Source organism: Nannobrachium achirus (genome assembly GCF_963921795.1).
Source record: "Nannobrachium achirus genome assembly, chromosome: 18".
Taxonomy (NCBI): domain Eukaryota; kingdom Metazoa; phylum Chordata; class Actinopteri; order Myctophiformes; family Myctophidae; genus Nannobrachium; species Nannobrachium achirus.
The window spans coordinates 35,374,409-35,401,302 of NC_137825.1; the positions used below are offsets into that span (position 1 = coordinate 35,374,409).

At 44.0% G+C, this 26,894-nt stretch overlaps 2 protein-coding genes across 2 annotated transcripts in view; one reads left to right on the top strand and one right to left on the bottom strand.

Moving 5' to 3' along the window:
• The window catches only part of timp2a (TIMP metallopeptidase inhibitor 2a), a 26,865-nt gene extending 5,695 nt beyond the window's left edge, over positions 1-21,170 (top strand). Inside the window, exons 2-5 of the mRNA XM_080748354.1 lie at positions 6,862-6,962; positions 7,556-7,664; positions 14,985-15,109; positions 17,747-21,170. Coding sequence (XP_080604480.1) covers positions 6,862-6,962; positions 7,556-7,664; positions 14,985-15,109; positions 17,747-17,944 — 533 coding nt within the window. The 3' untranslated portion in view covers positions 17,945-21,170. The remainder of the gene's footprint in view (positions 1-6,861; positions 6,963-7,555; positions 7,665-14,984; positions 15,110-17,746) is intronic.
• A 3,133-nt stretch (positions 21,171-24,303) lies between these two features.
• Positions 24,304-26,564, bottom strand: LOC308303052 (polyubiquitin-D-like; the record flags this gene model as incomplete). Its single annotated transcript, XM_080747371.1, has 2 exons — positions 24,304-24,325; positions 26,170-26,564. The coding sequence occupies 2 exons, from the start codon at positions 26,562-26,564 to the stop codon at positions 24,304-24,306; spliced, it is 417 nt and encodes a 138-aa protein (XP_080603497.1).
• Positions 26,565-26,894: the final 330 nt, after the last annotated feature.

Here is a 26,894-nt window from a genome sequence, read left to right on the forward strand (position 1 = left end):
AGAAGATTATGGGGCCATTGTTTATTGACTTTACAGCACTACATTTCACAACCTAGTTAGTGGCACACTGCATCATCATACGCTCAGCCAACTGAGGCTGTGTTCCAAGCCAAATCAGATTTTTGGCCTATCAAGATTAGAGGCAGACTGATCCATCGGTCTGGCCGATATATCTGTCATTATTTGACGTTTTTGACGAATCAGAATCGGCGAATATGCGTGCAAGCTAGTGTGTCCCACTTTCACCCTCTTTGTCCCTATATTCTTGGTGAAGAAATTCAAAAGGTTTCAAAGATTTTCCCGAAAGACAGGTTGCAGTGATTCTTTCCTCCCCCCTGCAACATGATCATCACTATGATTATACTTGGACGAAGATCATTTTCAAAAAAGTGTACAGAAAGTGTTAAAATTATGTTTTTATGTAGCCACACCCACATGTTCACCAAAATACACAGGGAAGACATATTTGCATATTATAACCACACCTGGGAGTCTATTAGAGTAATGTTAATTCCATAGAAGACACATACAAAACAGAAATAAGTACAAAACCATGGCACCACCTCTTTAAATAGTTGTGAGCTTATAGATCAGCTATTACAGTATGTGAATAGGGCTTAAGTGTTTGATTGAAATAAAGTTCAGGCCTCCTTTCTGGGGACAGAATGCAGACCTGTGTGATGTAGCGCGAGAGCAGAAATGTATTTTGGCCCTAAAACGTTCAGTGCTTTACAAACCAACGGTGATATTTTTAAAATCAATTCAGCATACAGGGAGCGGAGCCAGTGTAAAGATCAGAGAACTGCAGTGATATGATTCACTTAATCTGTATTATAAGGACTGCAGCAGCAGCGTTCAGTATCAACCGCATTTCGTGTGATCGAGTTTTTAGGGAGGCCTGTAAAGACACTGTTACAGCAGTCAACTCAAGTCCTAACGTTTTGGAGTGTTGCCTCAGCACTCCAGTGCTTTACTGTGTGTATCTATGAGTATGTAGACTATCTAATATTACATTCCTCCTATTGCCGCATCCCACTTCCAAGCCCATTCACGCCCCCTTTACATCGACTTCAACTCATAGGTAGTCGCATAGGTAGTCGTCAGGACGTAAGGAATACCGCCCACAACCCTATGCCGTCCGCTCATTCGCTAGAGAGCAAGAGAGAGAGAGAGAGAGAGAGAGAGTCTCAGGTTACAAGAGGGAAGGGGGGGGGGTCAGCTGCACAGGGGGAGAGAGAGAGAGAGAGAGAGAGAGAGAGAGAGAGAGAGAGAGAGAGAGAGAGAGAGAGTCTCAGGTTACAAGAGGGAAGGGGGGGGGGGGTCAGCTGCACAGGGGGAGAGAGAGAGAGAGAGAGAGGGGTCAGCTGCACAGGGGGCACACACACACACACACACACACACACACACACACACACACACACTCAAAATACATGAAGAAACAGTCCTTTTTGTGGGCAACATGGCTTGGAGCAGTTGTGCGTGTGTGCATGTGAGCACGCGAAGCGTGCGAACTCTAGGATTCGCCCGCCAAAGGGCGATATTCTAGTGTAATATAGAACGGCCTCAAAAGCTGCAATGCCGTGGCGGGCCTGGGTGACAGAGTGGACACACACATGCACACACACACACACACACACACACACACACACACACACACACACACACACACACACACACACACACACACACACACTGCTACTGTTGAGCAGCCTTGCCATTAATTAATGGACAATGTCCATTGGCTTAATGTACTATGGTATGGAATAGTCAACAAGTCAAGAGACACACATGCGCGCGTGTCCCACGGCGATTACGTTTGAATGCGCGCAAGCTTCTGTGCGAGTTGAACGTGGATGCTTCTTTTTATGCGGTAAAGAAAAGTCGCACAACCCGCTGATGTCTAAAGTTGGAACTGCATCTTTAGTGCTTCAACAGGGCTCCCTGTGCGTTTTACGCAATGGTGGCCGTGGGGAGTTGATTACAGCAATGTATAGTTTGTAGTACGACAGTCTCGCTTTGTTAGAGATCTGTTCTTTTTGAGCAGACTTCAAACTGGGTCTGATTTTTTTTCTCTGAACCTTGCTGAGACATAAGCCCTTTAAATCTTTATTGCGACCGTCAGGTCGCAGTTACTATGGAAAGCTCCACCGGCTGTCTGTCCATCCGTCCGTCCGTCTGTCCGCCACGTAACATAACGTCACACCTTTGCCCTACTCATATCTCCGTCACCGTTGCCCCTATCCATGCCAAACTTTGCACACAATTTTCAATTCAATTCAATTTTCAATTCAATTCAATTTCAATTCAATTCAACACACATACTCCTTGGTTGCCAAACCACAACCTCCACCCCTCATTTCTCACATGGCCCTCTTCTAGCGCCACCATGAGGCCGATTCTTGCAAAACACATTTTTGGACACTGCTTCTACAGATTTTGCCCTAAAATCACGTAAAGTGGTACACAGTATCTCTAAAGTCATGTCATCAACATAGATCTGTCTCATTTCCCATATTCCCTCTTGATTGGCTACCATTGCCTTCTAAAGTTTGTGTATGCGACCTGACGGTCGCTTATCTCCCGTTTAGGAGTCTTACTGGTATAGAAGGCTGACTTTGTAATTTTGTGTGGCTGTTAAAATTGTAGAGAGATGATGTCTGAATGCATAAATATGGTCTATTTGAGACACACATCGGATCGGAATTGTGCTGGAGAGAGTACACGTTGCTGCTGGACAACCTATGTTATGTTATATAAATTACCAGCATTGTGTGCATTATGTGCTGTAAGCAACTATTGAAGTTTTTCTTATGAAACAATGCCGATGTCACATAACTGCGATAAGCACACCGCAATGCGGTGTGTTGTGGCCTTGTAGATCAGCTATTCAAGGCACAATACACCGGCCGCACAATGAAGTATAAATCAGAGTTGAGGGGGAAGGACAGTAAGTCAGGGATGATTTGGTGTCCACTGGAGGATGAAAACAGAGGGGCCAGTCATGCGGTGCAGTCAAACGGGGGTAGTTAAGGATGTGGCTCTGTGTGTTCTTATGGGACTTTTCATGGAAAACATTGCGTAGTGCATCTGATACGCATGTATAAGTCATTAAGTGTCGAGATGGTTGGGGGGGGGGGGGTCATTTGAAATGTGGGTCAACTGGTGGTTTGTGGGATTGTGTAGCTGGGGGGCGGGGGGACTGTTGGCTGATAGACTAGTGGTCATCAGACCATACGGCGGGTGGGATCAATCTAGAGACTCTAGACTAGAGTTAAGTGACCATATATTTAAAAGGATAATAGAATAGGGACATTTTAATGGTTTTCAAGATGTTTGTCGGTACTCTGGCCACCCAGCTTGAAACCGGGACAATCCCGGACAAAATGGGACGTCAGATCTCTGTACCGGACTCGGCTCTGTGGTTGTTGTGGCAGGTAGGTAGGTAGGTGCGTAGGTAGTTACTGTAGGTAGGTAGATAGGTACTGTAGGTAGGTAGGTAGGTGCGTAGGTAGGTACTGTAGGTAGGTAGGTAGGTGCGTAGGTAGGTACTGTAGGTAGGTAGGTAGTTGCATAGGTAGGTAGGTAGGTAGGTAGGTAGGTAGGTGCGTAAGTAGGTAGGTAGGTAGTTGCGTAGGTAGGTACTGTAGGTAGGTAGGTAGTTGCGTAGGTAGGTAGGTACCGTTGTTGCCTATTGAGCTTGGCACATTTCCTGGGGCAAGCTGCCCAGATCACACATGTCACCCGTGTTTTCTTATTTTTTCACTCTCAAAAAGCGCCTGCAATGTAGTGCGTTTGAAACTACATTGCAGTGCACATCATGGGGTGCTCACTGCTTGCCTCCTGTGAATTGTTTTATGTTTATTTCGTTGCTGAGTGAGGTCAGCAGACAAAGTGACGTGAGTGAGATGAAAAATCCTGGGTGAAATATGGCAATCTCAACAGGAAACAATGCTAGGTAGGTAGTTGTGTGTATAGGTAGGTAGGTAGGTAGGCAGGTAGGTAGGCAGGTAGGCAGGTAGGCAGGCAGGCAGGCAGACAGACAGACTCTTAGGTAGGTAGGTACATAGTACTGTACATAGGTAAGTAGGTACTGTAGTTAGATAGTTGGGTATTGGATAGGTTGGTCAGGTAGACTAGATTGTAGTAGTAGCTGTTTACACCTTTTGTACAGTCTCCTCCCTTCATAGTATGTTTGTTTAGACTACGAGGGAACATCGGCCTCCTGGCTTTATTGCAGTTGGGAGAGAGGGACACAGCCGAGAGGTAAACAAAAAGCCTGCCAACCTGGCCGGGGGGTTATGGAGGAGAGGAGGAGGAGGAGAGATAATCTCCCATTGCAGCCGTCCTTTCGCTAGATTCCCCACGGCGATCCGTCCTTAATAGCAGGGTGGTGGTTTCTCTGAGCATTGTGTGACTGACTGTCCTCCTCTCTCCCCTGATTCTCTGAGCTCATTAGTTTGTAGCTCCGAACCAAGCCAGGAAATGAGATCGGAAAAAATGGTGAGGAATGTAGAAGAGAGTGCCAGCCAGGTATACTGCTCTGTGTGTGTGTGTGTGTGTGTGTGTGTGTGTGTGTGTGTGTGTGTGTGTGTGTGTGTGTGTGTGTGTGTGTGTGTGTGTGTGTGTGTGTGTGTGTGTGTGTGTGTGTGTGTGTGTGTGTGTGTGTGTGTGTGCGTTGGAGAGTGTGTTTGTGCATTTACATTTATTTATGTGTGTACTCTGGCTGCTCTTGGATGTTTGCATAAAGCCAGATTTTTATGCTTCCCGGCAAATCTACAAACTCACAACGCATCACGTTGCTACGTGTCGTGAGCTTGCAGATCGGCTATTTCCGGCACGGGACACCTTGGTACGACTAAGTACAAATCGAAAAAGTTGAAGTTTTGCTTCTTGGTGGTGGTGGGGGGGGATTTTTGGACTCTTGTAAAGCTACGCAGCGGGAAGCTGGAATCAAAGACTGATCCGGAGTTCATTCCTCTCTCCTGCGATAAAACGCTGTGATGTGGTTACATGTGCTGAAAAGCATGCGACTTGGAGCAGGGGTGTGGGGGGGATGGGGGGGAGTGTGGGGGGTTGGTGCGAGAGGACGACAGACGTTGTTAACTCCGGGAGCAGTGAACCTCCATACTTGTGTCTGCTCCAAGCCATAAAGTGAACCCAAGGGGATAAGAGCAACAGCAGCCGATTGTACGCATGTGTTTGTGCGCGCGTGAGTGTGTGTTTGTGTGTGCGTGGGTGGGTGTGTGTGTGTGTGTGTGTGTGTGTGTGTGTGTGTGTGTGTGTGTGTGTGTGTGAGTAACTTTGTTTCCTGTTTTTTTTTTTGTATGTGCGACTGCGTGTGTGTGTGTGTGTGTGTGTGTGTGTGTGTGTGTGTGTGTGTGTATTGCTCATATTTTCCATTCTGCAGAAATGCCCTAAGCATAGCTGAAACTTGATGTAGCCAGGCTGTAAAAAAGAATCACACACACACACACACACACACACACACACACACACACACACACAGGTCTCGGCTCTCGCACATGTATGCGGCTGGCCCCCGTCTTTCTCTCGTATTTGCTTTCGACGGCGCTGCCTTTGCCATCATTGGTGGTATCCTTAATGCACTTCTGTCTCTTTGAAGAGTTCCTCCTGGTGTTTCTGTGGCTCGGGGATGGAGAGGTGCCCAGGCTCAGTCAGCAGTGTGTCAGTCTGCTCCATAGGTTGGCACCGTGGGCTTTCCATTGACTGGGCAGAGCAGCGGCCTTAGCGGCCTACACAGCCTGAAGCCCTCTATACTCGGTTGTATGGCTCCTAATGTGAAAGTGTGACTGCCTGCATATGGTGTGTGGCTGTGTGCACAGTAGTGGTTCTCAAACGGTTTCATTTCAAGGACCCCCCCCATAACTCTTGAGAGTTACACACCTGTAAGGTCCATTTAGAACCCCTATAAGGAACCCTGAGGGTCCATGTACCCCACTTGTGTAGAGCCTGACCGATGCCACCGTTTTAGGCCCCACACTGATCCCAATTTTTGCAGAGTCCTAGAGCACTGATTATTATTTTGTATTACCGTTGTTTTGACTGATATTATTTTGTGCAAAAGTTCACAATATTGTTGTTGTATATTTGATTATAGAGTCTATTTGAGAAGATTGAACTTTTTTTACATTATTAAGCGACAACAACAATGCGATAGCCAATCTGCTAGTTTTGAAAACGTTTTAAATCTTGTGAACATTTTCTCCTTTTAATGGCATAAACATATCAGCCAAACCGATATATCCGTCTGGTTTTGTCTGGTGTGTTCGTTCGCTTCAGGCGACCGTGGAGGCTGTTTTGACTGTCATCCATCTGTAGTTTGTTAGCCAGGGATGTGGTGGATGCTAGACAAATTAAAAACAGGACCTTGGCACTTAACGATATTAGCGTGTTCTTGTCTGTTTCATTGTCCTTCACTTCAGGGAGTGGGTGGGCATGTTTAGAAAAACAACACCGGTCCAAAGCAACCTTTTTCCCTTTTCCTTAACACCTACAGTTTATTGTGATCTAGTCCAGTGATTCTCAACCTGTGAGCCATGAGAAGTTGGTATCCAAATAAAAAGAAATCTTCATACTAATGAACTCAAAGTACACTATGTTACTTCCATAGATTGATCATAGTTTGTTCTGTAAATGCACTAATAAAACATTTGAGAACCACTAGTACTAGTAGACTCAGAATGTGCCATTGTGTCGGCTACACAAGACTAATTTGCTCATCCAGCCACCGATCTAGGCTGCCTAGCTCTGCTGTTTGTGTGTTTACATACAGTATTAGTGCTTTATGAGGACGAGAGTACCAGGTGACATGCTAACCACTTTCCTCTTCTTCGTCAACAGTGATTCGTGCAAAAGTGGTGGGAGAGAGAGAGGTGGACTCTGGTAACGACATCTACGGGAACCCCATCAAGAGGATCCAGTATGATATCAAACAGATCAAGGTTAGGATCTATTCTACACACTGACTGTTAAAAGGAACACTTCATCCTTTTTCAACCATAATCGGTCTTCACTAATACTCATTATAAGATGGCACCATTTCTTTCTACTCACCCAGTTCAGAGAACTGCCAACCAATGACATTATGGATGGAGATTCCAAGCTAGAAGAAACTACAGCCTTTCTCTTCCTGGAAAGTTAGCATGCTGAAACAGAGGCCATTGTTTTTGCATTATTCAAAATCTTGTTTGAAATGATCAAACTTGCCTACCGATTGTGTCAGTGAACGGTCCACAGCCTCAACGAGACACAGAGTGATTAGACAGAAATGGTGTCATCTTATAATGAACATTAGTGAATTAATACGTTTTATGAAGATTCAAAATGGGTCCTTTTAACAATGGGATGTTTACATTCGATAATGCCACATGAAAATAGCTAATCTACGAGCTCTCAGCACATCCCATTGTAGATTTGGCTATTTTCTTATGACGAAAAATTGAATCAGACTTAACACTGTTGTGGGAAAGGCTGGTGCGCAGATGCTGTCCCCTTTGACCTTGACCTTTGACCCTGTGTGGTGTGTGTTTTCCAGATGTTCAAGGGGCCCAACGACGACATCGAGTCCATCTTCACCGCGCCCGTCTCCGCTGTCTGCGGTGTTACCTTGGATACGAGCGGCAAGAAGGAATACCTCATCTCAGGTCAGTGGAAAAACTCACAAGTGAAATGTTTTGGGGTGGTTTTATTTTGGAGGGGGGGGGGGGGGGGGTATCTTGATTTATAGGTTATTGGATAGTGGGTAGGTAGGTAGGTAGGTAGGTAGGTAGGTAGGTAGGTTGGTTGATTGATTGATTAATCATAGATTATCTTTGATATCAGTAGGGCTTATAAAGATATAAAAGCACTAAAGGCACTAAACTGCATGTCTTGTCATCTCCTCTATTTCTCCTGCTGTCTCCCTGTTCACTGTATCTATAGTTTCAGTGTACACAGAATGTTATTTTGATGTTAGGTGTTGTTTAGACAAATGCTATGTTCATTGTTTATCTCGTATGCTAGTTTCGTGAGGCATTACGCTGTTCTCTCTGCCTCAAAGAAAAGTACGGTCCGCACACTGGATCATGCTCCAAACATTACTTTTCTTTGCGGGTCCTGATCTCAGCCCAGCACCTGGTGTTTAGTGAGTGGATGTGTGTGCTTTATTGTTATTTTCTTATTTTTTTTAATAAAAATGTAACCAATGAAACGTATTAAACGAGAGCTTGTAACTAAATAATCACTACATTGGATCCATTGGGACATTCCCTGAGAAGAAGAAACAGTTTTGGACATTTGGACATTCCACCCCGACTGCGAGGATATATATATAATTGCAATCCTAAAATATGATCAAAGGACAGAGAGGTTCAGACAGGCTGCCAAACAAACAAAACACGGGAACTAATTGAGAGAGCCAGGCAGCATCAAAGACGAGCGGTGAGACAGGCGTGTCGGAAAGGTAGGCGTTTCGGTGAGAACCGCAGATGAGCAGGAAGGCAGATAGACGGGCAGGCGGACAGGCAGGCGGACCGTTTTGTGTGTCGGCGGATTAACTGTTTATGTTATTATGAGTAATGATACACTTCTGACTAGTGACTAAACCCCCTGAAGCCTGGGAGTGACCTCGCCTGTCTCTAGCCGCACTTCTTCACAAGCCAGATTGTTTATGTTGTTACCGTACCTTTTTTTTCCTTCTCTGCCTTGATTGCAAGGCTGTGAAATGCTCAGCTATTTGCCTCCAAATGAAGGCACCCGGAACATAGTATTTTCTAGGGCAGGGTTTACCTAACCCTGCGATGGCCAACATGTGGGCACTGTTGGGCTGTGAGGATGTTTCAAGTGGGCCCCCAAATAATTGGCAAAACACTAAGATCGTATTGATAATATAACATGTATGACAATATAACAACGATAAATAGGAACTTAATATGTAGGCTGAGCTAGGCTGCTACTATGACAGTTCCATTGATCCAAGCTGGAAAACGATTGATTTATAGATTGATTTATATATAGATTGATTATTAAAATGCTGTGAAAATGCTCTGAAAATACATTTCCCCCACCCAGCACCCACCCACCTTATTGGTCAGATGGGTGGGCCCGGGGCCGTGAACACTTTTCAAGTGGCCCTGATACAGACAAGTTTGGGAACTGCCGTTCTAATCACTTCACATCAAGGAGCTCTGTTTCTCTCAGAGAGCTCATTTCTGCTGTCCAATATCATATAGCATTATGACATAACGTATATTGGTCTTGGTGGAGAGAAAGGTAATTAGTGTACATTTGTCTACTCTATGGTAAATACTTTAGTAAAGGAAATAGTTGGCCATGTATTATTAAGACACGTTAGATGTAGAGTCATTATAAAGTTCAGATGGCAGCATTTCATTGAATTGGTTCTCCTGCCCGTTCAGTCAGTGAGAGCAGTCACTTTGACTGGCATTGTGCCTTGTAAGACTTTTGGAAAACTATGCCTAAACTTTTCTGGCCAAAAAGTGTATTTTAGACTTGAGGTGGGGGGCGGCCAGTGCTCCCTAGGCTTTCAACATCTTAAAACCGTCTTTGTTATGGTGAGTTGCGAAAGTGTATTTTAAATGTTTTAGGCTGAGCATAGGGCTCATCGGTGACATAGCGTTAAGGAGAACTCCTTTTAACGCAATGGACCAGAGCTAGCCTAAACCTATAACCTTAACTCTGACCCTAACCTCACAAAAAATATACTTAATGTGGAAAAGTATGCCTGATGTGAAAAAAGTAGTGTAGAGATTGGGATTCAGTTCCATGTTATTGTGACTGGAAATAATTGGTTTTCGGTAGTGATTTGAATGTCATGTTTCACTGCCCTGGTGTGCTCTGCTTGCTCGCCTCCTGCCCTGCCTCCTGCTCTCACTGAGTGGATGGGTGAGCCAATGAAATGAGATGCTGAATGGCTCAGTTAGCCAGTAAACAAATGTGAAAGAACTTCATTGTTTTAATTGTATTACTGTTTAGAATCAACAGTTTACTAATATGACAGATGCTATAGTCCAAGTTCTAGTTTGGCCGATTTCAACCCAAGATATTGAATTATCTGGTTGAAACCGTGCAGTCCTGCTAGCAAGAATGCTGAAAAAATGTAGTAGTGCTACCGTGCACAATGAGCTGTGTACGGCCATATTGTGATCGAATGACATTAAAAAACCCTCACAGCTGCGTGCGTGTGTGTTAATTTTAGTGCATATGGTGAGTAATACAAACTTGGTGCAGTCATTCAGAGGTATATATAACGGTGGCTGGCAGACCAGCGAGGCCCATGGTGGAACAGAGTGGTGATCTCATGCTCGCTCTGGTTTCCCCATCGCATTCGCATCGCAGGCTGAGATGCGTCCGCAAACACTCGCCCCTAATTACAGAGAGTTGTAAGAAGAGGAACTGCTGAAGCCAGCATTTCCTCCTCTCTCTCTCTCTCTCTCTCTCTCTCTCTCTCTCTCTCTCTCTCTCTCTCTCTCTCTCTCTCTCAGATTCTCGAATTTGTTGAAGATTTAAGAGTATAGTGTGACAGCACAATTAGTTAGTTCTTCTTCTTTAAATCGGTGTTTCTCAAAGTGGGGTCTGGGGACCCCTCCAAGGGGCCCCTTTGGGGTCCCCAATATAACATCATATAACCACATTAACCCACTATACTGTACTGTACTACAAGCTCACGAAGAGTCGTGACCTTTTGAATATCTTTGAAACGTTTTAGCAACACAAATCTTGTATGGTGGTCCTATGGCACAACAAAACGCTGTCGCATGGGGGACCAGCCACAGCCAAATATACATATTAATAAATGTAGTGGTCGGTCCTTGAGATGAAACCGGTTGAGAACCACCGCTCTAAATGACACTCCACGGTTTGTTCCCGGTTTTTGAAGTGAGACGAGGCCAGGGCGGGGGGATGAACCACAGTTGGAACATTTGGGGGTGAGGGGAGGGTGGATGTGGGTGATGTGGGTCTGACGGCAGATTAAGGCCTCTGGTGTGTCGAGGTCTGCTCCGCTCACCAGAGGTGTAAAGTAACTAAGTCAAGAAGTACAGTCACGACACAACGCGTTGTGAGCTTGTAGATCTGCTATTTTCAAACATTTTGTTATATTACTTTTACTATTTCTTTACTATTACTTTTGTCGCTTCAAGAGTTCAAGTATATTTTGAGGCCAATATTTTCATACTTTTACTCATGTACATTTTTGATTACAGACTTTTACTTGTAACAGAGTATTTCTACATTGCAGTATTGCTACTTTTACTTAAACCCATTTAGGCCTGGAATTATTTTATACTTGAGCTATTGAAAATTAACAGATATACAAGCTCACAGCGCGGCACCGAGTGCCACGCTGCGAGCTTGTAGATCTGCTATTTTTGAGAAGTCGTGAAGTCTTTGAATATTCTGAGTGCAAAATGTGAGTACTTTCTCCACCACTGATAAAGGCCTCCGGCGCGTGGAGGTCTGCTCCGCGCAGACAGATAATGGACGCGCGGCGCGGCGGAGGCCATGCAGGCTCAGCACGTCTGTAAACTGACGTTGAAATATGCCTTTGTTTTGACTGGGGGCACTCGAGCGCAGAACGTAAACACTAAAAGCTTTCACGAGGACAAGCGAGGACCTTCACCCGGGCGCCCACACACACACAAACACGCACACGTGCACAGTGTCTCACTCACAAACACACACAGTGTCTCACACGCACGCACGCGTGCACACACATACACACTCACATGCCAGTGAGGGAAGCATCAGATCGCTTTGCGGCTTGCCAAAATGGATGACGTTTTGTTTAGTGAGGTAGTATTATGTGGCTGGTTGTACAGGCTATGTGTGTGACGCCCCGGAATTACAAACCCAGGTCCCCCACATGGAAAGCCAACATCTTAAACACTAGCCTAAAGGGGAATTCCCCTTGGCCCGGGGGAGACATACGTATCTGGCTGAGGCTCTAAGCTTTCTTGGCCGAGACTACGTTTTGCACCCTGTCTCTCTGTCCGTCCGTCCGGCTGTGAACAGCTAATCTCCGATCAATGTGATCCTGTGCACACACACCAAATGTTTCACATCGGCCAGTTATAGCGCCACCAGTAGGCCGATCTTTGCAAAACATTTTTTTTAATATCATTTCTACAGCTTTTGTCCAAACATCATGCAAATTGGTACAAAGTATTTCATTTCCTCACAGATCTGTCTGATTTTTCTTATTCCATCCTGATTGGCTGAGATTGGCTTCCAAAGTTTTCAGGATTGGTTCGTTTTGAGCAAAATGCCTCAAATCATGAACGCAGTGTGCGATGGTCATAAAACTTTGCAGGCATTACCATTAGTCCTACAGATACGCACATTCCCACCATGCCTAGGAAGAAATGACACCTTAAATGTATCAAATCATGGAGGCACTATCTCAGGCTGATTTGAATTTTTACCTTTAACTGGACCAATTGGCTTGGAACTTTGCACGCACACTTCCTAGAGGCCAAGGAAAAACCTCTGCCCTGCATTTTTCACATCAGCCTTTTATAGTGCCACCAGGAGCCTTTATTTAATAGAGACATGAAAACATGAAGAAAGAGTTAGGGGAGTGACATGCCGCAAATGGCCCTGCCTGCCAGGAATCGAATCTGGTACTCAATTTGAGCCTATGCCGTATTCCTTATTATCCTGTCTGTAGAACCAGCCGTTAGTGTGGTATGTGGCCGATGTGGCCTCCATATATGGGCATTCCCATATGAAGTCCTGTTAGATATGGGCTTAATATTGATGACTTGATTTGATGATTCTGTTTGTGTGACATCACAGTGAAGCCAGAACGTGATGTCAGAGCAGCATTCTGCTTTGCAAGCCGCGGCAGAACCCTCTGAACAGAGGTAGCGCCGAAGAAATAAGCTATTTATTTACAAACATGTTTTAAAAAAAATCACACCCGTGTGAAGTGGAGCTGTGTGTGTGTGTGTGTGTGTGTGTGTGTGTGTGTGTGTGTGTGTGTGGATCATGTGTACCGATTTTTGTGACATTTGAAGAAAATATGTAGGAAAAGGAGCAAAAAGTGTGTTTTGGAGAAAATTCAAGATGGCGGAAAATCTATCATGGCGCAAATGGGCGTGGCCTATATGGGGAGATGCGTCATGACCCAAGGAATCCAGGGAAAAAATATTTTTAATTTTCCGACCTACGGTTCAAGAGTTACAGGCCAAAACGTAAAGTGGGGTGTTATGGCGCCACCATGCGGCCAAATGACACAATTATTTTTTATTTAATCCTTGAAATCATTATGAACCTCCTCTCCAAGTCTTGAAACTCTAGCCCCTATGGTTTGCGAGAGACAAATAATTGAATGTGAGTTTTTGCAATTCCCATTATAAGTCAATGGGGAAAATTAATTCACTAATAAATTAATATCAATTAAACTATAGAACCTTTCTCTTAGAAAAGTAATAGCCCACGATTCCCGAGTAAGCCGGTCGATTTGACATATGGCGCGAGTGTGTGGTGGCAAAACTGTGGGACTAGTGGCGTGCCGAAGTTTAGGAAGTTCAGGCTACATACACACAGACACACAGACAGACAGACAGACACACACACACACACACACACACACACACACACACACACAGACCCACACAGCCACGTATAGGGAGCCTGTGTTTCACACAGCTCCAAAAACAAAGCCCACATGATAACAACACGTAATGGAGTGCTCGGTACAGCGTGTATATTCATCCTGCAGAGGTCGGCGATCTTACTTTGGCGACGCGGAGGGGAGATCTCTTCCATTCGTTTACGTGCGGCGAAGCAGGGAAAGGAGCGATAGAGAAGCGGCGCCCGAACGTGATTGAGACCGCGATCCACGAACAGAGACAAAGACCAGCCATGTTGTTTGTGCTTCTTGTCGATTTTCAACAACGTGGAGGGTAGGAGTGGCGGGTAGGAGTGGCTCTTGAGCCAACCATCCATCCAGAATGTAAGTCAACGGCGCGGCCTGCTGGATGCTACGAGTATCACACCCACTCCCAGAAAATGATTGAGAGAGGATCTTAACCGTTTCAGATGGCTCCAAAAAGACACAGAGAAGAATGGCCGATCGTTTTTTTTTTAAATTATTATCATTTATATCAAAAGTACGGGAAAAGACGACCGGCTGATTGGACCAATTAGGAAGTCCGAGCAAGTACGGCCAGGCTGAGAAGGTGTTAAGAGTGGTTCCCCTGACATCACAATGACATCAGAGCATGCTTATTGTTGGTTTGTTTACTGTTGAGTGAGAAAACAATGTTGCACGTTAAAGTTATACCATGTAACTTTTTTTATAAAACAAATCTTAAAATTGTCCTAACTGTTAAATCGCTAAAGTTTTAGAACACCCACTCCGTTATTTTCAGCTTCTGAAGCCTTCTCTTTATATGTTTTCTTCTTAGCAGTGACAGGGGCGGGATTTCCCGGCAAAATGACGTAATCTGCATCATCTGTATACGTTGTGTATACGTTCTCTGCATCATCTGTATACGTTGTGTATACGTTGGCCAATCACATCGCAGATCATACACACATGATACACTACCGGCCAATAACCGACTCTTCAGGAAGTAGCTTCCCTCAGCAACCAGTGTTTACGATGGTGAAGGATTCTTAACCTCTTATTCCCCAAATCCTGCTCAGAAAATTACGTTCTACCACTCCATGGATTCGTATCGGTTGCGGTGGTTTGCGGCGCCGCTCGGGTGGTCCGCGGTGACTCCGGGCGAAAAACGGGCGAAAAACGGACGAAAAAAGCAATACCGCGACTGACCACTAGTTTAGCAACTTACACAGTATAGCTTTAAGTTAATCATCTGGAGACCCCCCCAAAATAATTTGGGTCCTGACCCACAGGTTAACCTTGCCACTGGTCTATATCACCGGATGGATATGCTATAATGTATATATCCTGTTTTTCCAACATGTGAACCTGCTATGTGACTGTGTTTGTGTAGGTAAGAGCGAGGCAGGTGGGCGCATGCACGTGACCCTGTGTGACTACATCCAGCCCTGGGACTCCATGAGCCCCACACAGAAGAAGAGCCTCACCCAGCGCTACCAGATGGGCTGCGAGTGCAAGGTAGTGGAGTGTTTCTCAAACTTTCAAATTTTAAGGTCTCCACTTAACTCTTGACTGTGTACAAATGGAACCAAATGGGTCCATTTGTTCACTGTCAGAGTTACAGACTTGTATGGGTCAATTTAGACCCCCGTAAAGGAACCCACAGAGTCCCTGGAATGGGAATTTCCCTGGAATTCCACCTCAAGAACCCCAATGACACAATGAAGGCGTCCTCTGCACACTCAAAACTGTGCAAAATCAGATATTCAGGCTGCCTTTACGGTTCATTTACTGGCAGATGAGCGGTATTTTTTCCACTATTTAATCTCAAGAGCCCCTGTCCGCTCACGACCCCTATTTGAAAATATTTAGTGGTCGGGGACGCCACGCCCATAAAAGATGTGTTCAAAGAATTCCGGAAATAGCGTGAATTAACAAGCTCACAATGCGTCTTGTGCGACGCATTGTGAGCTTGTAGATCTGCTATTTCCTATAGCAGGTATGCATCATATGCCACTCATCTAGACTGAATGGCAAAACATAAAGCAGCAGGAAGCATTTGAGTTTGGAAGCGCCCGTTGGGAAACTCCTCCTGACTCCTACTGACTCCTCATGACTCCTACTGATTCTGTTCTTTGCCACTCAGTAGGTGTTCCCGCATAACTTTCGGGTACGATGATGTCACACGCATACCCTCTATTTGCTATATTAAGAAATGTAGCTGAGGACGTCTTGGAACATGTTCAGGGACCCCTGAGACGTAACACGTATTGTAGTCAAATCTTTTGAACTCTTTTTAATTTAACTGAGAGTATACAAAATGGGTCCATTTGGTTCCATTACTGTAGTCTTGGAGTTACAGACATCCAACCCAACTCTTGGGATTAAATTACCACTATTGATCTAGGGATTAAATTACCGCTATGGATTGTGCCATGTAATGAGAGTAATCTTAAGCTTTTCAAAACAGCTGTCAGTTGTTTTGAAGGGAACGAAACGAGGAAGGTTGCTGCAAATATAATGTGGACAAAACGAAAGAAACACATTGAAACTGCATTACAGCTGCGACTATTATTATCTGCCACTAGTGCTATTATTATGCCTCGGAGCAACGATGAGGCATATTCATGATTACACCAGATGGAGGGGCTGTGTGTGTGTGTGTGTGTGTGTGTGTGTGTGTGTGTGTGTGTGTGTGTGTGTGTGTGTGTGTGTGTGCGTGTGCGTGTGCGTGTGTGCGTGTGTGTGTGTGTCGTTTCAAGGTTATTACTGTTTAGCATTTTTGGTGTTTTTGTGGGTTTGCTAGTTTTGCTTTTATTTTTCTTAAAATTCTTAGTTTTAGTCTCAATTAGTTGTAGTGTTAGTCTTAGTTTTTAATTGTATGATACACAGTATTTGTTAGAAGCGAGATTCAAAAGGTAAATAAAACGTAAAATACCATAAAGAAATATTCGCAGTAAAATAATTGGCAGATCAGACTTCACTCCAATTATTAGGTCTTTGTAGGAAATATTGACGAAGACTTTGTTGGCAGAGCATGTTTATTTTAATGATCAATCAATCGATTGTGTTCCGACTTGACTCAATTGAAATAACATGGCATACTTTAAGTTCCTATTTATCTGTGTCACAATATAAACTAATTTTTCTATTACATTTGAAGGAAAATATACCACTAAATGTAAATGTATGTAAATATGAATTCTGATATTATGTAAATGTATGTAAATATGAATTCTAATATGAATTTATGGGGCCCACTTGCGATATCCTCACGGCCCACCATTGGGCCCTGGCCCACAGGTTGAGAACCAGTAATATGGCGTATCAAGCAGAACAAAACACGGTCTCACAACTCACTTTTAGATGCTCCAAAAAAAGTGTTATTTGCAACAAAATAGCAGATTGTAAATACAACTTTTTGACCCTTCAGTCTTTTTCAGGACAGGTTGTTTATGAACATGCATGATTTCATAGCAAAAAAACATGACTCCATATCTTTTAGCATTTTTTAAAGCATTAATCAAGTAGTCTCACGCAGCCAGACGACTATTCCACAATCTCCAAATGCTATATAGAGTCTGGAACTACACCTCCCAAAATCCTAGTAAGGAAGCTGGCATTTCCGTTCACGCAGATATATTTTAATTTCCATTTGCACTAAGCAGCAAGCTATATATATGCTTGGATGATTTTGATTTATATTAGGATACATTTGCACCACTGTAAAGACTAAACGGAAGTGGAGAAGAAGGCTACATTTGCACCACTGTAAAGACTAAACAGAAGTGGAGAGGAAGGCTTTGCATCAATTCTATCGCTTACTCACGATCAGAGCTTCCTTGCTCCAGACTGTACGACGTAAGCATTTGAAAATTGTGGGAGGCAACAGTCTGGACACGCAAGACTATAATACGCATCTAGCATCCACCACCACATTTCTCACAGGCACGTGCACAAATAGACATCAAAGGGGGCTTGAGACCATGCCCTTTTACTGTAAAAATTGCCCTCTCCAGACCATGAATGCAGTTTTTACTATGGTGAAAGAAATGCAAATGCCCTATATCCATGCCATACCTGAAGGCAGTATTCAAGAGAATTTCCCTGGTTTCTCACTTGTGGTTTCCTTTTATTTCCTGTGTGTGCGTGTAGATCGTGCGCTGCCCCACCCTGCCCTGTGAGATCTCTGCTCCCGAGGAGTGTCTGTGGACGGACCTGATGATCGAGAAGCAGGTGTACGGGCGCCAGGCCAACCACTACGCCTGCATCAAGAGGGGCGACGGCTCCTGCTCCTGGTACCGCGGCGTGGCGCTGCCCAAGAAGGAGTTCCTGGACGTCGAGGACCCCTAGTCGGGGGTCCCGAAGGGGGGGGACGCCCGCCCCACGCCCGACTGCCCCACTGCGCAGCCTGATGATGAAAAAAAGAAAATAATAATAATAATAATAAAATGTAAAATAATCCATTGTATAATTAACCACATGAACCCTAGCGTCCCTATTCTGGCCAGGCATGTCATAAAAGGTCAACTTTCAGTAAAAACAGCAGAGCTACAAGCTCGATGTAGAGGGAAAAGGAGGGGACTAAAGAGTCATGACCAAGTATTTATTTATGTTTTAATAATAGAAAGGAACGGTTTTGGACATCAACAGTATATAGGGTTTAAGTGGTTAAAGGTTTGTCAAATGTGAGTAAACGGGCAGAGCGGTTTCGATAGAAAAGGCTGTTCACATCAATCACTGTAACTATAATAGTTAAAAATAACTCGTTCTTTCTCAAGCAAATGACAAGAATCCACACCCTAGTGGTAACAAAGACAATGGTGAGCGATATAGTTGTTATCATTATAGTTATCGTGCTTGGCATGAATGGCCCTTAAGGCAGAGCTGTTGTGACTGAAATGAGTCGCTGCATGGTCCGAGAACAAACTCCTACTCCTTCCATCAGCTTTTTGTGTCAGAAGTGTCTAGAGTCTGAGGGAGTATTTACAACCACGTTGTTCAGTTCCTTTCCGGTTGCTTTAGGGCCATCTCTGTGCTCTCAAAAAGGGGAAAGTTCTAGAAGCAGTGGTTCTCAAAAGTGGGGGCCAGGGTCCCTGAGGGTTCCTCGAGGGGGGTCCACATGGACCCTTACAGGTCTGTAACTATAAGAGTGTTCCGAATGGAACCGAATAGACCATTAAGTGTGGAACAACGGTCTCATTTGTCCACTCTCAGAGTTACAGGGGGGGTCCTGTTTGAAATTCAAACGTTTTGAGAACCACTGTTCTCGAGTTTGTTCTCGGACCCCAGCGTCTCTGCAACAATAAAAAGAAAAGAAAACAAGGTTAGCATCATGAGACATAGACTGGTCGAGTGATGATGTCACTTCCTTCCTGAGGCTGGCGTCAGGAGGATATGAGAGAGAGAGAGAGCACTTCCCGCCCCTGCATAGCTCTTATAGCTCTGCTTTCAGACCACACCAATCGATCTCTTTGAGCTCGCCGACGATCAGTCATAATCGCGTTGTGTTTATACTTTTATTACCTCATTCTCCGTTTTTTAATCCAAAGACGAAATTCCAAGTTGCCTTTTCTTTTTTTCCTTTTTGAAAAATGATTGTCTTTCCGAATCAAGACAAACATTATTTTGGAACAACGGTTCCCCTCGAGTTACTGCTGGGACCAATCAGGCTAATGCCGACATAGACAGCAGACACCCTTGGGAGTTGTGAGACATGCTCGCTTATAAGATTGCTTCTTTTAAATAATAATAATAATATTAATATGAATAATAATAACCATTTTGTATTGCTCATGTATGGGGGGGGGGGTGTAAGTGTTGTGATCGCATTCATTGCTATACTGCGGTCCTCCTTGTACTAAAATCCTCAGTGTGCATTTCACCCCAAGCGTGGAACCAAAATGAATCCATTGGGTGACATTCTTGGGACTTAAATGAATACTGTGGATTTTATTGTGCAGGTCTCACTGGACCAGTCTATGCTGTGTGAAGGTGAAATTTGATCCTGCTCACGAGGTTATAATACCAAAACATCCAACCCCCCACTTACGCACGCACGCGCGCGAGCGTGAGCGCGTGTGCACACACACACACACACACACACACACACACACACACACACACACACACACACACACAAGATAGCCCAGAATACTATCTAACCTCCCTTTTTTACACTTTCTTTGACTCTTAGTTCCGCCACCTCTCAGACACCCATCCCACTTCTGACACCCATCCCGTCGCGCTCGTCTACATACAGTATGTAGCTGTACAGTACCTATGCATATTTTGTTGTTACTTTTTTGAGAATTATTTTACTGCGTTAGAACTAGATTTGCACTTTTTTTTTTGTTGAGGACGAGTCCCAGTATAAGACAGAACCTGAACGCATGGACACGATGTCTTTGTCCAGACAGACGGACGGACAGACAGACAGATAGACAGACAAACAGACAGACATGATCCACTTCAGGTGCAATGTTTACCCATTATGCAAGTGCTTTTCGATGATTCTCCCATAACCACGTTGTGCTCTTTTATTCTTGCTATTTGTCTGAACGGAGACAAAGTATAAACTGCAGCAAATGAAAACGATAACGGTTTGCGGAGAGACATAGCGAGAGGAGGAGGGGTTTTTGTTTGTTAGTTCTGTTTAGCTAAATTAACATGTGAAAGGGAGAAACAAAAAGAGCTTGTGGGATTGTAAGTCAGTGTCTACGTATTACCTGTCAAACTCTGTAAATGCAAGCCCCAGTTTCATGACTTGCCGTAAAACATATACGTACAGTAGGTCCTTCCATGCTTAACGTTGCCGCGCTGCTTCGACGATGGGCTCTCGCCGTCCCTTCCGATTATTAGCCACTTGAACCCTAGTGTTGAAGAATAGCCATGCTTAGGCAAGTGCTAACGGGGATCTATAATAAAGTAAAGTAAAGTGTACCTATCCTGGGAAGTTCATATTAGGCGAACATTCTGCGAATATTGCAGATCCACAAGCTCAGGGTGCTTTGCGTTGCAACATGCTCGTCCTGAGCTTGTAGATCGTCTATTTTCTGCGAAGAGAGTGGGCCAAGGATGCCGGAAGCCCTTGGGACCCCAGTCAACAAAGTATATATAGGTTTTAAGTGGTTAATAATGGAAAGCTTTTAATCGCCGTCCTAGAAAGCAAAGTTACCCGATCAGAGTGTACAGTGCTGTGTCATACACCTCAAGCTACATTAACGTTTAAAGATATGATGGAGCCTAATTTAAAACAATTAAACTCTTTCCATTTTTATTTTTTCATTAGTTACTTTTGTTTTTCTTCAGTGTTATATCTGTCATGGTTTTTATGTGTGTTTTTCCGCTGTCTTTGTATAGCTGTAGTGAGGAACGGAGAGGGTCCTCTTGCGCTGGAGTAACGTGAGAGAGAGACAGACAGAGAGAGAGAGAGAGAGAGAGTACAGAGGTTTCATTTTTGTTAAAGATGGAAAACTTTGAAGAGGACGATGCATGTGTCTTGACGCTTTATGTAAGTCCTACAATCAAATGGACAAAATATACAGTATTATCAAATAAAAGCCAAATGTTTGAAAGAATAAAACCTGCCTTGTGGTATTATAATTATGTATGTATGTCAACTCTACACTCAATTAGTTAGTTGAACCGTGTGTGTTATTTTCTTTAACTTTCTGAGAAGCACCCTTATAATTTCAAGGACCCTCAGTTTGATATGCAAGTGGTAGAGCATGTTCCTATCGATCATTCAGGCGGGGGACCCCCTTGAACCCCCTCAAGAACCCCTGGGTGTCTCCAGGCCTCATATTGAGAACCAGTGCTTTTTACTATCTTTATTGATATCACACAGCGACCCCCGGTTTGGTATGCCTTAGGTCAGTGTCAATGGTTCCCAAACGTTTTAGCTCGAGACCCAAAAGAGAAATTAGACATTTGCCCGGGACCCAAACTAGTGAAAACATCAGATCTACAAGCTCACAACCCGTCACTTTTAAGTGGTGAATATATTAAGAGTGAAGTGGAGGGGATCGAGGGAGGGCGTCTGTGTGTTGTGGGGAGAGGGGCAGACCCATACAGTTTAAATGGATGTGGTGATCGACTCAACAGGGAAAGAATTTGAGAAATCTGCAGAGTGAGCCCAGAGAGCTTTTTTTTGTCATAATCTTGGTGCTCTCTTCCCTCAAAACCCGGTGCCAAACAGGACCATTATAATGTTCATGGTGTCAGAGGTGATTTCTTGTTTTCCCTAATTCCTTCTTTTCCCTCTGCATTGCTTTTCAGCATATCGTGATTTTGACTGGGTGATAGTCAATCTCCCCCCCACAATATATCCATGCCGGATGAGGTTGTGTGAGTGGTTGTCCACGTGATACAGTCATAGACAATTTGTCTGCTACTGTGTAACTGCTGTCTCTCTCACATCCCTGGCGGTTACCCAAGACACACCAAGAGCAGTGTTGCCAGAGTCTGCAAGAGAAATAAGCAACCTGGTTCATGAAAAATGCCCCAAAGAAAACAACCTCAACCAAAAGCACCTTAAAGGAGTAGTTCACCCCCAAAATGACTTTTTATCGATTACTCAACCCATGGAGACTTGAATTCAATAATATGTTTTAGTTCTTGCATTTGCATTTGTGTCTCCATCCAGAATCAATGGGGGTACATTTATTATAATCAAATTATCTGTTTAGTCTCCATGGGATGAGTAATCGATATAAGAAATCCTTTTAGGGGCGAACTATTCCTTTAAACCTACAGTAGGCCTATATGCGGCTATTTGAAAATCACCGATCTACGTACAATGTGTCGCGATATACTGCAATCCGCAACTGCAAAGATGTACAAGTCATATAAGATGTAAAAGTCGCTTATAATAAGCAGACATGGCAACATCTGACCAAGAGGTGTGTGTGTCTTAAAGTTAATACCAGTAAGTATTAACTAAGTAAGTAAGTAAGTAGGTCGGAGACAGAGAGGCTGAATACCAATTAATTACTTAATAATAATGAAGTGTGTTGACTGCAGTCTTATGGGTCTGTTTCGAAAGCGCTCTGTTGAGAAACCCTCAGACTGCCTGGTGTCACCACCACCACTTCCAAGAACACCCACATCATTTCACAAAAGATCCTCAGAGGTCACAGTGGCGGTGATTCAAGGTTGTTACGTTTACAGTCAAACCAAAATTACACCCTGGCCTTAACCAAAATCAGACAGGTTACTGGAACAGAAGTTTGCCTTTCCAGGTGGATGTTGCAATTCCAAATAAATACAATTTAAAGTGACTCACTGCAATTAACTTTCAGGTGCCATTCATGGACACATTCACAGGTTTTGACTGTGGAACCGTGTGTTGAGTAGGGCTGCCACCTTGTGGCAGGACGAGAGAATGCCAACTTGCACTTGCGGCCTGTTTGTGTTCTGCAAAAAGCATGGCCAGGCCTCTATTCCAGGCTAAAAGTAAATCATCCTGAGGAACTCAAATCAGCTGTAATACAAACACTTTATTTATACTAATACATGTTAAGTAACTAGCTGGGTTATCATCTTTAGCTCTTCCAGAACAGTGGATTTGCATTTGATGTATTTGATGTTGATGTATTGATGTATTTATTACCTTGCTATTGTAAGTCACTCTGCTAAATGCCTAAACTGTAAACTGTATTTGTCCTCTTTATTAGTGGTTCCCAAAGTAGGGGACGGGACACCCAGGGGGATCCCCAAATTACTTGTGGGGGGTCTCCAGATGATTAGCAACATTGTTTTCTCACTCAACAGCAAACAAACCAACATACTGTGCATTTCTAAAGTTACGCATTTACAATTGGCCAAATGCGAATAGCCGATCTACAAGCTCGTAGTTCGGCTATTTTCACAGTATTTATCTGTGGAACCAAGTAAAACTGAATGTAATGCCTAGAATTTCAAGTGCTTGTCAGGGTGCTTGGTGCCATTTCAAACAGGCTATGATTATTTTGGCGGGGTCAGGCTCTAGCCTCTAACGTAGCTTGACAGCGCTTCACGGTTTGAGTCCCTTTCCCGACGACCTTCGCTGCGTGTCTCTCCTTATCTCTCTCTTCTGTCCGTCTTCACTTAAAATAACACCCAGTGTTAAGTGAGCGGTGCCTCTGGTGCAGCGCTGGCGGCACGAGGGGGACGCCTGGGGCCCATCCCCCTCACTCGGTCCCCATCAGTGAAACCGCAAATACTCGAAAACAAAGGCGAAACACTTATTTGCATAGTGTTCGCAACCTTAAGCTCACGGACGGCCCCACCAACCATTGAGTCCTGCCGCCGGGCCTGCTTTGGTGGCCACTGTGAATGGCTCTTTAGGGCAGGGTTTCGCAAACTTTTTTGGCTCAGGGCACCCCTATAAATATTTTTTTCATCCGAGGCACCCCTACATTATATTCATAATTTTCACCCCCAGCACCTTATATTTAAAGCATATTTGAGCTAAAACGTTGAGATAATAGCCATTTTGGTTAGAACTGACTGAAAATAACTTGTACTTCAAGTTTTAAATGATACTAAATATTTTTTTAAGTGTCCATATCAATTCCAAATATATTATCAAATTATCTCGCGGCACCCCTGGACTGCCGTCACGGCACCCACTTTTAAAAGCCCTGCTTTAGGGTGCTCAACAGCGCCACTTTAAGGTAGGTCACCCAGCGGTATTGCAGGCCATGCTGCAAACAAATGGACATAGATACCTAGATTACCCAGCAGGCCATGCTGCAAACATAGGGACATAGATACCTAGATTACCCACACTCTCAAGCATTGGACATGGTTTATGTGACCTTTTGGGTTGTTCTTGTGGTTTTGACTATTTAATCTATTCTTCTTCAGATACACAATAGCATCTGATTTTGCAGCTCAGCCTATTTTTCAAAGCTGTCTAAATGAAAGTTCTGCTCATGCTGTGTTGTGTTTATTAAGTGCAATTTGTTCTGACAAATTGTATAATTGGCAGTTGGATGGCTTTTCGCCCCTTGCCCAAATATGGTGTCAGCAGTGACATAGTCATAGGCTATTATAATTTATCACTCGCACTTTAGTCAAAATTGGATAGTGGATTTAAAACCATTATTACATGTTCACAGGATGTAACAATAATGTACAACCTTGACCCTTGACCTTGACTCTTCAGTAGCCTAGGGCCCTATGTGATAAAGTGGGCCATGGTTTGTTCGTAACATACTTTTTATACTTTATTGTTGTTCATATATGTGAGATTATAGTGAGCTATTAAGTAAACCTGTTTTCATTTAACCTTTTTCTGTAAACTTTTATTTCACCTAAAGTAAACCTGTTTCTATAATCCCAATCCCAAAACCCACAAAGGCCATTGAGTTCAATAGACCATTGACCAGAGCTATGAGCACCCTTCGCTGTCTGTGGATCATAGCATTTTTTTGCATTTGCATTTTTGCACGAGCTGTACCTGTACCTGTGTACCGTTCTATGCAGCTCTCTTGTTGACTTTTATCAATGTGAAACTGAGGCTGAGCTATTTGAGAAGCAGTATAGTTTGTACTCTTCATCCACACTGCACAGAATAGCCTATATGCAATTTTACCAGAGCCTAGTCAGTATTACCTGCTTCCACCTCTCACGACGAGGACGTAGGGCTGGATTTTAAGAGGCTAAAATGTTTTTAGTCTGGCGCCTGGGTGGGTCACCAGGAGTGCATACCATATGGTCCTTATAGGGTCCAGAGGCCCTTTACTGTATGTCATCTGCTCTTACTTCGGTGAGCCACACCAATCGCCCTTTTTTAATCTTTTAAATATATTCTTTTCCCTATACACAGTACACACTGCACTGTCCTGGGGAAGGGGTTTAGCCTATCATGGAAATCTCCTCCCAGTCTCATCCACATAATTTCCTTTCCCAGATGGCAAGATGTTTTTCTCCCAATGATAATCATTTATAAAAAAAAAAATTATTACCGTACATTTATTTTTCTACCAAGTTAGTCATTGTAATTGATTGAACTGGTCCTGACATCTTTCACCAGGCCCCCTGTAAAAAAAATCTTTTTGTAGACATGATTAAAGTAGGCTACCTTGATTTTACGCTCTCCTCCGTAATCCTTTCCTCTTTTTCAAGGCCCTCTGTTATGTTGGATTTGCCATTTAGATGCTTTAAGTCTTCGTAAGGCATGCAACCAACCAATATGTATTACAATAGCTATGTAAAAGAAAATCATTTACTGCTGCCCTTCCTCAGATGAAGAACCAGATGGCGGGAATTGACAACATTGATGTTATAGAATCATTTACTGCCCTCCCCTCAGACGCAGCACAAGATGGAGGGTGGACTCCTTTTGGATGTTATAGTCTGACAGGGTGCGGCCATCTTCCAGTTGCTTGCCAGCGAAAATCAGCCTCTGCTGGTCAGGGGGGATGCCTTCCTTGTCCTGGATTTTGGCCTTGACATTCTCAATGTTGTCACTTGCCTCAACCTCCAGGGTAATGGTTTTACCAGTTAGGGTCTTGACGAAGATCTGCATTCCTCCCCTCAGACGCAGCACAAGATGGAGGGTGGATTCTTTCTGGATGTTGTAGTCAGACAGTGTGCGGCCATCTTCCAGTTGTTTGCCAGCGAAGATCAGCCTCTGCTGGTCAGGGGGGATGCCTTCCTTGTCTTGGATTTTGGCCTTGACGTTCTCAATGTTATCACTTGCCTCAACCTCCAGAGTGATGGTCTTGCCAGTAAGGGTCTTCACAAAGATCTGCATTCCTCCCCTCAGACGCAGCACAAGGTGGAGGGTGGACTCCTTTTGGATATTATAGTCCGACAGAGTACGGCCATCTTCCAGTTGTTTGCCGGCAAAGATTAGCCTTTGCTGGTCAGGCGGGATGCCTTCCTTGTCCTGGATTTTGGCCTTGACATTCTCAATGTTATCACTTGCCTCAACCTCCAGGGTAATGGTCTTGCCAGTAAGGGTCTTCACAAAAATCTGCATTTTTGCACACTTTCAGTACTCTGTATATACAGTGAAGAAAAGCTTCTTAGTGTCGTCTCAAAACTGTACTCTGCAAACAGTGAAGCTTGAATTCTCTTTTATGCTGGGGCTTGTCTGTGACATCACAGTTCTGACCTCATATTGCAACTAAGAGGCATTGTTTCCAAAATTAGAAATTCCATTGCACTTGTTGTAGGTGCAGAGTACTTGATTGCTTCTGACCTCAGTCATCTATGGCATCAGTATTGTGGCATTAGGCATCTCCATATTTGGGCAAATGGGGAAAAAGAACACACACACACACACACACACATACACACACACACACAC